The sequence below is a fragment of the Triticum dicoccoides genome, chromosome 3B, assembly GCF_002162155.2.
Source record: "Triticum dicoccoides isolate Atlit2015 ecotype Zavitan chromosome 3B, WEW_v2.0, whole genome shotgun sequence".
Lineage (NCBI taxonomy): Eukaryota > Viridiplantae > Streptophyta > Magnoliopsida > Poales > Poaceae > Triticum > Triticum dicoccoides.
Window position 1 is genome coordinate 116,047,594 of NC_041385.1, and position 11,939 is coordinate 116,059,532.

Sequence of the window (11,939 nt, forward strand, 5' to 3'; positions counted from 1 at the left end):
CCTATCTTTGTCAGCGCTATCAGCCCTCTGGCGATGCTTTATACCTCTCTGTGGTGCGTTAGGAGCATGCTCTTCAGCAAGGTGATTCCTCTGTTGATGAGTTCTATTCCCAGTGCTCTGCCATCTGGCGTCAACCCGACTCTCTTTGGTACTTGCCGTTGCTGTCAGACTACACTGTCCAATTTGGAGTTTCAGTGGGTTCACGAGTTCTTATCTCGTCTCCGCTCTGAGTTTGAGCCCAGACGTGCTCACTTGCTTGCTCGTGGTCGTGTCCCTATCTCGGAGGTGCTTGCCGAGCTCCGTGCTGAGGAGACACACCTTCGCTCAGCTGGGTTGCTTCTGGTTCCGTCAGTATTGGCTGCCCGGGCTCCTGTGTCGTCTGCTCGCCTCACTGCTCCGCCGCTCCTGCCTACTCCTCCAGGGGGGGTGAGCCGTCCTCCTTATGCTGAGAAGGGCACGTCATGCCGTGACACCGTCTGTGGTTACTGCTCCCGGCAAGGTCACCCAGAGTCTGATTGTCGCCAAAAGAAGCAAGACCAGAGGCGCTCCTCCTCCAGCGGGCCTCCTGTGTCTTCCTCGACTCCGTCACTCACTGACCAGGACATTGTTTGCCTCAAGCGTCTCCTTGCTTCCTCAGGCTCCTCGTCGACTGGCTCTGCTGCTGCTGTGACCGCATCCGCCTCCTCACCATCACAGGCATCTACACAGTCAGGTACATCTTCGTGGGTTCTTGATTCTGGAGCCTCTTTTCACATGTCTTCTGTTTCTTCCGTGTTGTCTTCTCTCCGACCTCTTGATTCGCCTGTCAATGTTCTTACTGCCGATGGCACATCTCTTCCTGTTGCTAGTCGTGGTATTCTTTCCACTCCATCTTTTTCTATTTCGGGTGTTTTACATGTTCCTCGCCTTACCATGAATCTTTTTTCCGCTGCCCAACTTACTGATTTTGGTTGTCGTGTCATTCTTGATACCGACTCTTGCTCCATTCAGGATCGTCGCACCAAGGTTTGGGTTGGTGCTGGCCCCCGGCGCCGTGAGTCATAGGGCCTTTGGGAGGTTGACTGGCTGTGTTCCTTCCGCTGCCACCACTGATGCCAGCTCTCATGCTCTTGCCGCCTCTTCGTCTGCATCCTTCCAGCAGTGTCATCATCGCCTTGGTCACATCTGTGGCTCTCACTTGTCTTCCTTAGTTCGTCAGGGCCTCTTAGGGTCTATATCTGGAGATGTCTCCTTACATTGTAATGGCTGCAGACTTGGCAAATAGACTCAGTTACCTTATCCTACTAGTGAGTCTGTATCTCAGCGTCCTTTTGACTTAGTTCATTCTGATGTCTGGGGTCTTGCTCCCTTTGATTCGAAAGGTGGTCATCGCTACTATGTTTTGTTTATTGATGATTTCTCTCGCTACACTTGGCTCTACTTTATGAAATCTCGTAGCGAGGTTCTCCCTATATACAAACGTTTTGCTGCCATGGTTCACACCCAGTTTGCCACGCCCATTTGTACTTTTCGTGCTGACTCCGCTGGAGAGTATATCTATCAGCTGTTGCGTGGTTTTCTCGTGGAATAGGGTACTCTTGCCCAGTTCTCCTGTCCGGGTGCTCATGCTCAGAATGGTGTTGCCGAGCGAAAGCATCGTCATTTGCTTGAGACGGCTCGTGCGCTGATGATTGTTGCTTCCCTTCCACCCCATTTTTGGGCTGAGGCTGTTTCCGCATCCACCTATCTCATCAACATTCAGCCATCGACTGCTCTACAGGGTGGCATTCCTATGGAGTGTCTCATCAGTTGCTCTCCTGACTACTCAGCTCTTTGTATGTTTGGATGCGTCTGCTATGTTCTTCTTGCCCCCCGCGAACGCACCAAACTGACTGCTCAGTCGGTCGAGTGTGTTTTCCTTGGCTACAGTGATGAGCACAAGGGCTATCGGTGTTGGGATCCAGTGGGTCGTCGCTTGCGCATCTCGCGTGATGTGACTTTTGACGAGTCTCGCTCTTACTACCCACGTTCTTCTTCCTCGAGCTTCTCTGTGGACGACCTTTCTTTCCTTCTTCTCCCCGATACACCCTGCTATGTGCCTCATGTGTCACCTCCTCCTCCGGCATCTCTCCTTCCTTCTCATTCACCTCCGACCCCGTCTTCTCCCTCCTCCTCCTCCTCTCCAGTCCGTCGCCCTCTCTCATCGTTTCCTCTCCACTATACTCGACGTTCTCGTACTGAGGATATTGCCTCTGACGAGCCTTCCACCTCGGGTGCACCTCCCCTCACACCCCCTCCGGTTCATAACCTCCGTGCTCGGCCTCGCCCTCCGCCTGATCGCTACTCCCTTGATCGGTACGGTCTCTCTGTCTTGCCTGAGCCCACTTCCTATCGCACTACCATGACTCAGCCTGAATGTCAGCTTGCGATGGCCGAGGAGCTTGCTGCCCTTGAGCGCTCTGGCACATGGGATCTCGTTCCCCTTCCTTCCGGTGTCCGTCCCATCACCTACAAGTGGGTCTACAAGCTTAAGACTCGCTCCGATGGTTCTCTTGAGCGCTACAAAGCTCGTCTTGTGGCCCGTGGTTTTCAGCAGGAGCAGGGGCGCGATTATGATGAGACTTTCGCTCCTGTGGCCCACATGGCCACTGTCCGCACTCTTCTTGCTGTGGCTTCTGTTCGTCAGTGGTCTATCTCTCAACTTGATGTTTAGAACGCTTTTCTCAATGGCGAGTTGCGTGAGGAGGTTTATATGCAGCCACCACAAAGGTACTATGCTCCTGATGGTATGGTCTGTAGACTTCGCCGCTCTCTATATGGTCTCAAACAGGCCCTCGCGCCTGGTTTGAGCGCTTCGCATCTGTGGTGACCGCGGCTGGTTTCTTGCCCAGTGACCATGATCCCGCGCTGTTTATTCACACGTCTCCTCGTGGTCGGACTCTTCTCCTTCTCTATGTTGATGACATGATCATCACTGGTGACGACACTGATTACATCGCCTTTGTTAAGGCCCGCCTTCACGAGCAGTTCCTTATGACTGATCTTGGTCCTCTTCGCTATTTTCTTGGGATTGAGATCTCCTCCACCTCTGATGGCTTCTACATCTCTCAAGAGAAATACATTCAGGATCTTCTTGCTCGAGCTGCTCTCAGTGATGATCGCACTGTTGTGACTCCTATGGAGCTCAATGTTCAGCTTCGTGCCTCTGATGGTGACCCTCTTCCTAATCCCAGTCGCTATCGTCACCTCGTCGGTAGCCTTGTCTATCTTGCTGTTACACGTCCTGACATCTCCTATCCCGTTCACATCCTGAGTCAGTTTGTTTCAGCCCCCACCTCTGTCCACTATAGTCACCTCCTCCGTGTTCTACGATATCTTCGTGGCACGATCTCTCAGCGCCTTTTCTTTCCTCGCTCCAGTTCTCTTGAGCTCCAGGCTTACTCTGATGCTACCTGGGCTAGTGATCCCTCTGATCGACGCTCGTTGTCTGCTTACTGTGTCTTTCTTGGTGGCTCTCTGATTGCCTAGAAGACAAAGAAACAGACTGCAGTGTCTCGCTTGAGTACAGAGGTTGAGTTGCGAGCCATGGCTATGTTGACGGCTGAGGTGATCTGGTTGCGATGGTTACTTGAGGATTTTGGTGTGATGGCTACTACCTCGACTCCCTTACTATCAGACAGTACTGGTGCTATCAGTATTGCGCGTGACCCGGTGAAGCATGAGCTCACCAAGCACATCGGTGTGGATGCCTACTTTGTGCGTGCTGCTGTGCAGGATCAGACTCTCGCCCTTCACTATGTGCCCTCGGAGTTACAGTTGGCTGACTTCTTCATGAAGGCACAGACTCGAGCGCAGCATACCTTTTTCCTCTCCAAACTCAGTGTTGTTGATCCACCATGAGTTTGAGGGGGGGTGTTAGATGTGTATAGTCCCTTTTCGGTATATCCCCGTTGTATAAGGGGTTTTCCGCACTTTGACACACATATGTATGTAATGGCCTTTGGCCCTCAGGAAATGATAGTTGCTCATTATCCAACAGATCTTAAAATATGTTCAACTACAACTGACCCAGTCTGTCAACCGTACTAGCATCAGCAATAAACTCACTCAGACCCAACTTCAACGAGACCTCCCTTGCTTGAACACAATTGAATAAAAGGTGAACAATGTCCTTGGGTCCTTGCTTACATAAACGGGCAAATTCCATTAGTCCCAATATGATGGTTGCCAAGAACAACTCGGACTAGGATCAGATCATGTAGCAGACGCCACCCAATTTTTTTTTTTTTTTTACTGGGACATTCAACTTCCAAAGTAAACCCTAGACTGGATTCGGTCTTGACGTTCCTTGCATCGCACGTGAGGCTCTACCTCCGTACTGATGCATCCATTTGCGAAGCGCAGTGCTTGGATTTTTTTTTGATGCGCTACATTTTTTTTAGAAGATTTTGATGAGCTACATTTTTTTTAGGACTGATGCGCTACATGATCGGACCAGATAAGCCCAAAGCTTCGAGCCGGCCCCGCCCAACAATATTTTCTGATATCTCGGCCCAAAATACTAAAGTACTAGATATTCAGTGGGCTCAATATCCACTGAATAGCCCGCCAGGCCCGGCCCGTTAACGAACTGCCCCCGATGTCACCCACTTCTATATGCGCAACCAGTCTCTCACGAATTGTCGCCTTCCACTTGTCTCACGGTCTCCGTCCCCATCTCCCCCTCCGCCGCTCCCGCCGCGCCGCCGGCGACGTCCCCGTCGACAGATCTTCACAGGCGTCCTCCATCATGTACCGAGCCGCCTCCGGCCTCGGCGCCCTCAAGGTCAGCCGTCCCCCGCCCGAAACCCTAACCTCCCCTCCCCTCCGATTCGCTAGATCTAGTGGCTCCGTAGCACCCATCACGCCACGATGCGTCCGATCCGAACGGACGCAGCTCACGAGTCGCGTCGCGATTGGTACCAGACTAGCATCCACGTTTGGTCACGCGGATTTGATGCGTGAGCGTGTAGTGGAGTCATTCTGGGCGCTGCAAGTAGGAATCGCTGTCTGAATGTTTGCCCTGGTATATCGAATTGGGAAAGCATCGATTTGCGGTGCGAAGATGAGTGTGTGGCGAGTTTGTTTTGTTGCATAGGTTCGTGTAAATATCAGGGAAAGGGTCATCTTTTGCATGTTAGTTGGTTTATTATTGGTGGATGAGTTAGTTCCGATATGGCTGAGTGGAATTGGATGATTCATGGCCTTGATGATATTGCTTTGTTTTGTGCTTTGTCGTTTGCAAATGCATGCTTTGGATCCAGTACCATTCTAGTTGCGTTCTGTTACATTAGTTCTTGTTATGTTTCATGATGCGCCTAGTCAAATGTATGATTCGGAACAGCTTGTTAAATTCCCTTTATGCAATTTGTTTCATTTCATCATTTTCATATTACTTTGAAGTTTGAACGGTCATGATATATTTGCCTGTAGCATGTGCTTGGTTTTTTTGTCAGTGTAAGTATTGTTGGGCTTACTGACCGATGATCGTTTTAGCCTTAGGTAGAGCCATAACCTTGGATGCAGATATACCTTGTGCGGAGGCAGAATATTTCATCATTGAGACAGCTTGATTTGTTGGGCTTTTAATTGAAGCTGTTCACATTTTAGATCAGCTTTAGCTGCATAATCATAATATCAATTGTTTACCACTTGCAGCAGCATGGGGCGGATACCCAACTGTTGAATATCGCGGTTAGGTCTGCTAGCACAAGTATTGCACAGAGGTCATCGGGCGGCTTCTTGGGCTGGCTGACAGGTGCACGTTCAAATGCACTACCCCCTCCAGATTTCGCACTCCCAGGAGTCACTATTCCTCCTCCACTGGCTGATCATGTGGAGCCTGGCAAGACAAAAATCACAACACTTTCAAATGGTGTAAAAATTGCCTCTGAAACATCTCCAGTATGTGTTCCTTACTTTTTATAATTTAGTTATTTCATGCATGTTCCTCATGGTGGTCAGTTAGTGATACCAATGTTATGTATTTTTTATCCAGGGATCAGCATGTTCTGTTGGAGTTTATGTTAACTGTGGGTCTGTATATGAAACACCTGAGACACTGGGTGCCACTCAGTTATTAAAGAAGTTGGCCTTCACAACCACTAGAAACAGGAGCCAGTTGCGTGTTGTTCGTGAAATTGGTGCAATAGGTGGCAGTGCGAAAGCATCAGCCAACCGTGAGCTCATGAGCTACAGCTATGGAGCCCTTAAGACTTACATGCCTGAAATGGTGGAAGTGCTAGTTGATTGTGTGAGAAATCCTGCTTTACTTGATTGGGAAGTCAAGGAAGAGGTATTTCAGCTTAATATTATGCCCTTTCGCTTCTGTACTATAGATTAGTGGAATATGTTCTTTGCTGAATGCAAACTTATTGACTTTGTAGATAATGAAACTAAAGGCAGAGCTTGCAGAAGCTTCAAGTAATCCGGAAGCTTTCCTTTTGGATGCTCTTCATTCCAGTGGCTATTCTGGTGCCTTGGCAAACCCATTGATTGCCTCAGAGGCTTCAGTTAGCAGATTAAATACAGATGTTCTGGAAGAATTTCTTGCTGTGAGATTCATGCCCTAAAATTCTGTTAGTACTATAGTCGTGTGGGTATTCTTGTTAACATGCTATCTATATTTCTGTTGCATGTATGTCAGTTGAACTACACTTCCCCGCGAATTGTTCTAGCTGCGTCTGGTGTGGACCATGATGAACTTGTATCAATTGCTGAACCACTCCTGTCTGACATTCCCACTGCAACTGGAACAGGAAAGCCAAAATCTGTCTATGTTGGTGGAGAATATAGACGGGCAGCAGATTCATCGGTAGGCTTTATGATTTCTAGCCACTCATCAAGTCATTTATGTGATATCTTTCATGACATACATTTGTTCTTACTTTGGTTTCTTCTCAAAAAATAGAACACAGATCTTGCTTTGGCATTTGAGCTCCCAGGTGGATGGCTGAAAGAAAAAGAATTTGCTACTGCATCTGTTCTTCAGGTTCGTATTGAATAGAACACTTCTATTGATGTTGCTACAGCATTCTGGTTTAATTCAACAAGAGCTATTTTATCTTTTACAGGCACTTCTGGGTGGTGGTGGCGTGTTTACCTGGGGAAGACCTGGAAAAGGCTTGCATTCACGCCTAAGTAAGCACACGCTGATGAAAATTATATTGCCAAAAGGACATTATTCAGTTATCTAGCTGATTGTTAGTTTAAGTATCATTTGCTCTTGAGCTGGCTATTCTATAAACTGTAAATTGTGAAAAAAGTGGTCCAACTTTTAGTAAATTCCATCTTTATGGCAACCATTTCAGGCTTGTCGTAACTAATAATGCAGTGTCATGACCACATGCTTTAATTTGATTATTCAGATTCTCGCAGCACAAGAAACTATTTTGTATTTGCATTGGTACTCATATTAGTGCCTGAACTGTGGTATACTTTGTGCAGATCCCCTCGTAAATGAATTTGACCAAATCAAATCGATCTCCGCTTTCAAAAATGTTCACACTAACACTGGCATTTTTGGAATTCATGCATCGACTGTAAGTATCATTTATGATTTGCATAGGAATACTTGAAAATGATCTCCTTTTATGTTTTTTTTATTTGTATGGTTTTTTTAGTAGTACTATTACTGTACATGCCTTGGATGTGAATACTTGAAAATATATAACTTGGCTTTTCTTTTTCTGGGTAAGAACTTAAATCGTGCAACTCACATATATTATCACTAGATTGGATGAGCTGTTATAGTAATACACAAAAACATAATATTTCATAGTTAAGCTATTGTACTCTGATGACTGATGACTGACGAAGATATCATTTCATAATCAGGAAGCAGCATTTGTTCCTAAAGTTATTGACTTGGCAGCCAGAGAACTCACTTCCCTTGCTACTCCTGGTCAAGGTACCTTAACTGTCCTATGTTCATCAGTCATTAAGTTGTTTACGGTTCATTTAATTGCCTGAAACTTCATCCCATTTTTTGCAGTTGACCAAACCCAACTGGACCGTGCTAAAGCATCTGCAAAATCAGTTATCTTGAAGAACCTGGAATCAAAGGTATGCGTACACACGTGAAATTTTTGTAATCATGACCGATGCTCCACTAACAATTAAACTCTCAGGCATCAACAACTGAAGACATGGGGCGCCAAGCATTGGCATTTGGTGAAAGGTGCAGTATTTAAACATTTCTGCTGAACCTTAATGTTTTTGCTCGTGCCTATGGTTCTATTCCTTGCAAGGTTGAGAAAAACACATTCTGCACTCGACACATTGTAGAATTTATAGGCTCGGGGATGGTGATGTCTACATTACAATTTTAGTTGGTTGATAGAATAATTAATGGCTTGATGATCACAATCAACGTTTACGAGTCGAAGAGTCGACGAGTCGTTCCAAGGTTAAGACTCATAGACTAGTCTAGACTAGTCTAGACTAGTGCGAGACTAGTCGACATGGTACTGTAGCACTGAACTTACAGTACATAACTAATAATACCTAGTAGTAGTATGTAGTATTACACTATATAAGTATACAAGTACAGTATACAATACAATCTCCGGTGTTGTAGACATTGTAGCTCAAACCTCAGGACCTGGAAATTGAAACACACTCAGTCTAGCAGCACCAGCAACCAGCAGCAAGCAGGGCAGCACCACCAAGCAGCAGCAAGCAGAGCAGCACCAACAGCAAGCAGAGCAGCAGCAGCAAGCAGAGCAGCACCAACAGCAAGCAGAGCAGCACGAGCAGTCCTCCAGCAACGAGGCAGAGCAACACCAGCAGCAAGCCAAGAAGAAAGAGGAGGAGAGGAAAGAAAGGATTAGGTCTCGTCTCACGCGGGATGAGCCATCGTATTTATACTCCCCCAGTTTTTTGAGTTGTTCGACTCGAACATGTCGACTAGTCCAGACTAGTCGTCGACTAGTCGATGACTGGCTCGACTCATATTTGTAGTCTACACGAGAAACCGAGTCGACAGCCACTTTGCGACTCATAGACTAGTCGAGCGACTAGTCTAGACTAGTCGTTCGACTCGTAATCGTTGATCACAATGCCATTTTAATTTGTTGCACATATTGTAATCATATTAGTTACCAGGGAGCCCTCTATCTTTAGATATCATTGTTGGCTGCTGGTAATTGGGTTACTGTTTCTCTGGAAGATGATGCCTACTTGTGTTTTCTATCGGTATGACAAGTGATATCTAGAGGAAAACATGTTTCTTGCATGGCTTATTTAGCCAACTCTACCACACTAGCAGAAATTGTAAGTACAGTTAGCAAATGGAAACAAAATATAGTTGATGTTCACATGATCTATAGTGACTTAGTGAGTTAGGAACATCTCTTTGCCACCACAATATTCTTGAAATTTTTTTGGGTGCTTATCTGTATCTTGAAGTGTGTAATGCCTTGTAACAACATAATGGACAAGCTACCGCTTGCTTAATATGTGCTCTTACAATACCATGGACTCGCAAGTTACATCCCATTTTTGCAAGCAAGTAAACTAACATGCATAACCAATGAAGAACCTTGGTCATGCAAATGCATGTAATTTATATGTACAAGCTGGTGATAAGAAAAAGAGTTCCACATATGGTATCTTATGTCTGTATCCCTGGAATCTGTGTAATGTTTGTTTGCCATGTAAAACCTTACAGGAAACCCGTGGAGCAGCTTCTTAAGGCTGTTGATGGTATAACACTGGCAGATGTATCAAGTGTTGCTGAGAAGATCATCTCGTCACCATTGACAATGGCATCTCATGGAAACGGTGAGCGAGTCATCTATAACGTAATGTGTATGAATGCACTGTTTCTAATTCAGCCCCCTGTGTTGTGCAGTTATCAATGTACCAGCCTACGAGACAGTGCGTGGCAAGTTCAGCTCGAAATGAGGAGGCTTCTGAACAAATTAACTGTTCATATTTTTTTCTCCCAAGATCATCTATGGTCACATTTTTCACAAGGAAAATAAGATGGATACAATTTTGGTCATTAACTCCTCTACTGTGGGACAACTTTGGGATCTTATTTTTTTCCTCGCAAAACGTGCTTCCACCTGAGTTGGGTGGTGTGATGTTGTTCTCATGAGATATGTTCCTGTAAATTCAGTGAAATCATGCATGGGTGGCCCTCTTCTGGTGGCAGTCCGGAAGGGTGTACAAAAAGTTCCTCCACTTTTTTTGGTTAAAGTCGTTGAAACTAGTGTTTTTGAATTGTTTGGATTGCTTACCACATGTGTCACGTGGTCGTTGAAACTAGTGTTGGCGCAAGGAAATGAATAAAGATCGCAAGGAAATGAATAAAGATTGGAAATGAATAAAGATCGCAAGGAAATGAATAAAGATTCAATATGACGGTGAAATTTTGAACTCGCTTTGCTTTCTTTTTTACTCAACAGGGGTTTTGTCTCCGTCCTGAGTTTTGACTGGTAACTCATTATGTTCTTTTTGTCTTGTTTTACCTTGCTTGGTTTTCTTGATTTTTTAAAGGGAAATCAAGCGCACGAAAGAAACCACTCAGCTTCTAGGAGCAGCTGGTGCATATGTGTGGTTTCGAGATAAATTTGTTAGAGAGTGGGCGGGAGCCGGGCTTCTCGCTTACGCAGGGAAGCTCGAGTTCCTCGTAATACCGGAGAGGGTGTGCGTCGACGCAAACAAAGACGGGGGCCTCCCATCCTTGACTCCTCTGGCGTATCAGCGCAGATGCCCTCGTGGAATTGGAATGCCCCCGGTCTATCCCCGGGGTAGGCTCGTGGCGGTTGCAGGTTGGTTTGGTTGGTTGACGCGGAAACAACGTGGGAAGAAGAAGAAAAAACCGAACGAGACGCCCGTCGCTGCCGCCTCCTCCGCTGGCCCGAGAAATGGGGCGGCGGTCGGCAGCGGCAGCACATTGGCTTTGACTCCTCGGTGGCCGCACAAGTATCGGAAGCGCCAGCGGTTTTCCGCGACACCAACCAACGGCCGCATCGTGGTTTCCGGACGCGGGGTCCGTACTCCCGCTCTCTGCTTTTTTTTTTTTTGAGGGAACGCTCTCTGCTTTCTGTGGTGGACGTTCTGATCGGTCGACTGATAGCCACAGCAGGGTATCACCGACCGATAGCCAAGGACATTGTTGTATTCGCACCAGTAGGGTTCGCCAGGAGTGATCGGTCGATCAATTTAATTACGAGTAGTTGTATATTTAATCGACTCGTGGAGGCGGCTATGTTGTCAGACGTCTGTATGTAACTACATGCTTCAAGTTCAATTTTAAAATGTAACACGGAGGTCGTATCCGACTTTAAAACGTGCTTTTAATGATGTTCATGCTGCGTTTGCACGACTAACATACACTCCTAACAAGGCGAATTTCGAGTTGGATTAAGCTAACCAACGCCGTTCGTCTATTTTGCGACAAGAAAAAGTAACAACAATTCAGAGGATCAGTTCACATCTCGACAAGAAGAAAAAGAAAAGAAGGTTGCATCATTTGACCGCACAGAACTTTGAAATTTTTGGAAAAGTGTAAACGTGCATGAACGAACGGGCCATTTTATACTATCCAAACACAGCTTGTCTAAGTGCGGTTGATATGCGCGTGTAACTTTCATGTACTGAATCATCCATTGGCACGCCATGATCGAACTTTATACATAGATCAACCCTTTTTCCTTGCGGGGAAAAGGGCATATACATGAAAACCTTTAGCCAATGGATATATGGAGATGACGATGGGACAGGGATGGAGACCAGGTCATGGAATGGAGAGATAGCAAGGGCATCTCCAACCCCGATCCTCAAACCGCCCGCAACAGTCTGGACAACGCAATCTGCACGTGTATTTGCCATCCAACGCTATCTTGCGTCGGTCCACAGGCCGGGTTGGATGTGCTTTTTCTGCAAACCGGAGACAAAATTTTTTTTTGGAG

At 46.4% G+C, this 11,939-nt stretch overlaps 1 protein-coding gene across 2 annotated transcripts; it reads left to right on the forward strand.

Annotated features, from left to right (window-relative positions):
* The first annotated feature begins 4,659 nt into the window (after positions 1 to 4,659).
* LOC119275071 (mitochondrial-processing peptidase subunit alpha-like) lies at positions 4,660 to 10,261 on the forward strand. 2 transcript variants are annotated; one of them, XM_037555850.1, is made up of 13 exons: positions 4,660 to 4,804; positions 5,677 to 5,922; positions 6,017 to 6,313; positions 6,405 to 6,572; positions 6,665 to 6,832; positions 6,929 to 7,009; positions 7,092 to 7,158; positions 7,465 to 7,559; positions 7,855 to 7,927; positions 8,012 to 8,082; positions 8,148 to 8,197; positions 9,689 to 9,801; positions 9,872 to 10,261. In XM_037555850.1, exons 1-13 carry the CDS (start codon positions 4,769 to 4,771, stop codon positions 9,922 to 9,924), a joined length of 1,518 nt encoding a protein of 505 aa, XP_037411747.1. In that variant the 5' UTR covers positions 4,660 to 4,768; the 3' UTR covers positions 9,925 to 10,261. The 2 variants fall into 2 exon arrangements, with proteins under 2 accessions (XP_037411747.1, XP_037411748.1); XM_037555851.1 differs by having other exon boundaries at positions 5,680 to 5,922.
* The last annotated feature ends 1,678 nt before the right edge of the window (positions 10,262 to 11,939 follow it).

What these genes read in the sequence shown, in the direction of transcription:
- LOC119275071 (XM_037555850.1), top strand. Translation starts at nt 4,769, where the DNA reads ATGTACCGAGCCGCCTCCGGCCTCGGCGCCCTCAAG. An exon ending in TGAAGAACCTGGAATCAAAG is followed by an intron (nt 8,083 to 8,147) that starts GTATGCGTACAC and finishes TTAAACTCTCAG; the next exon opens with GCATCAACAACTGAAGACAT. An exon ending in GCATTGGCATTTGGTGAAAG is followed by an intron (nt 8,198 to 9,688) that starts GTGCAGTATTTA and finishes AAAACCTTACAG; the next exon opens with GAAACCCGTGGAGCAGCTTC.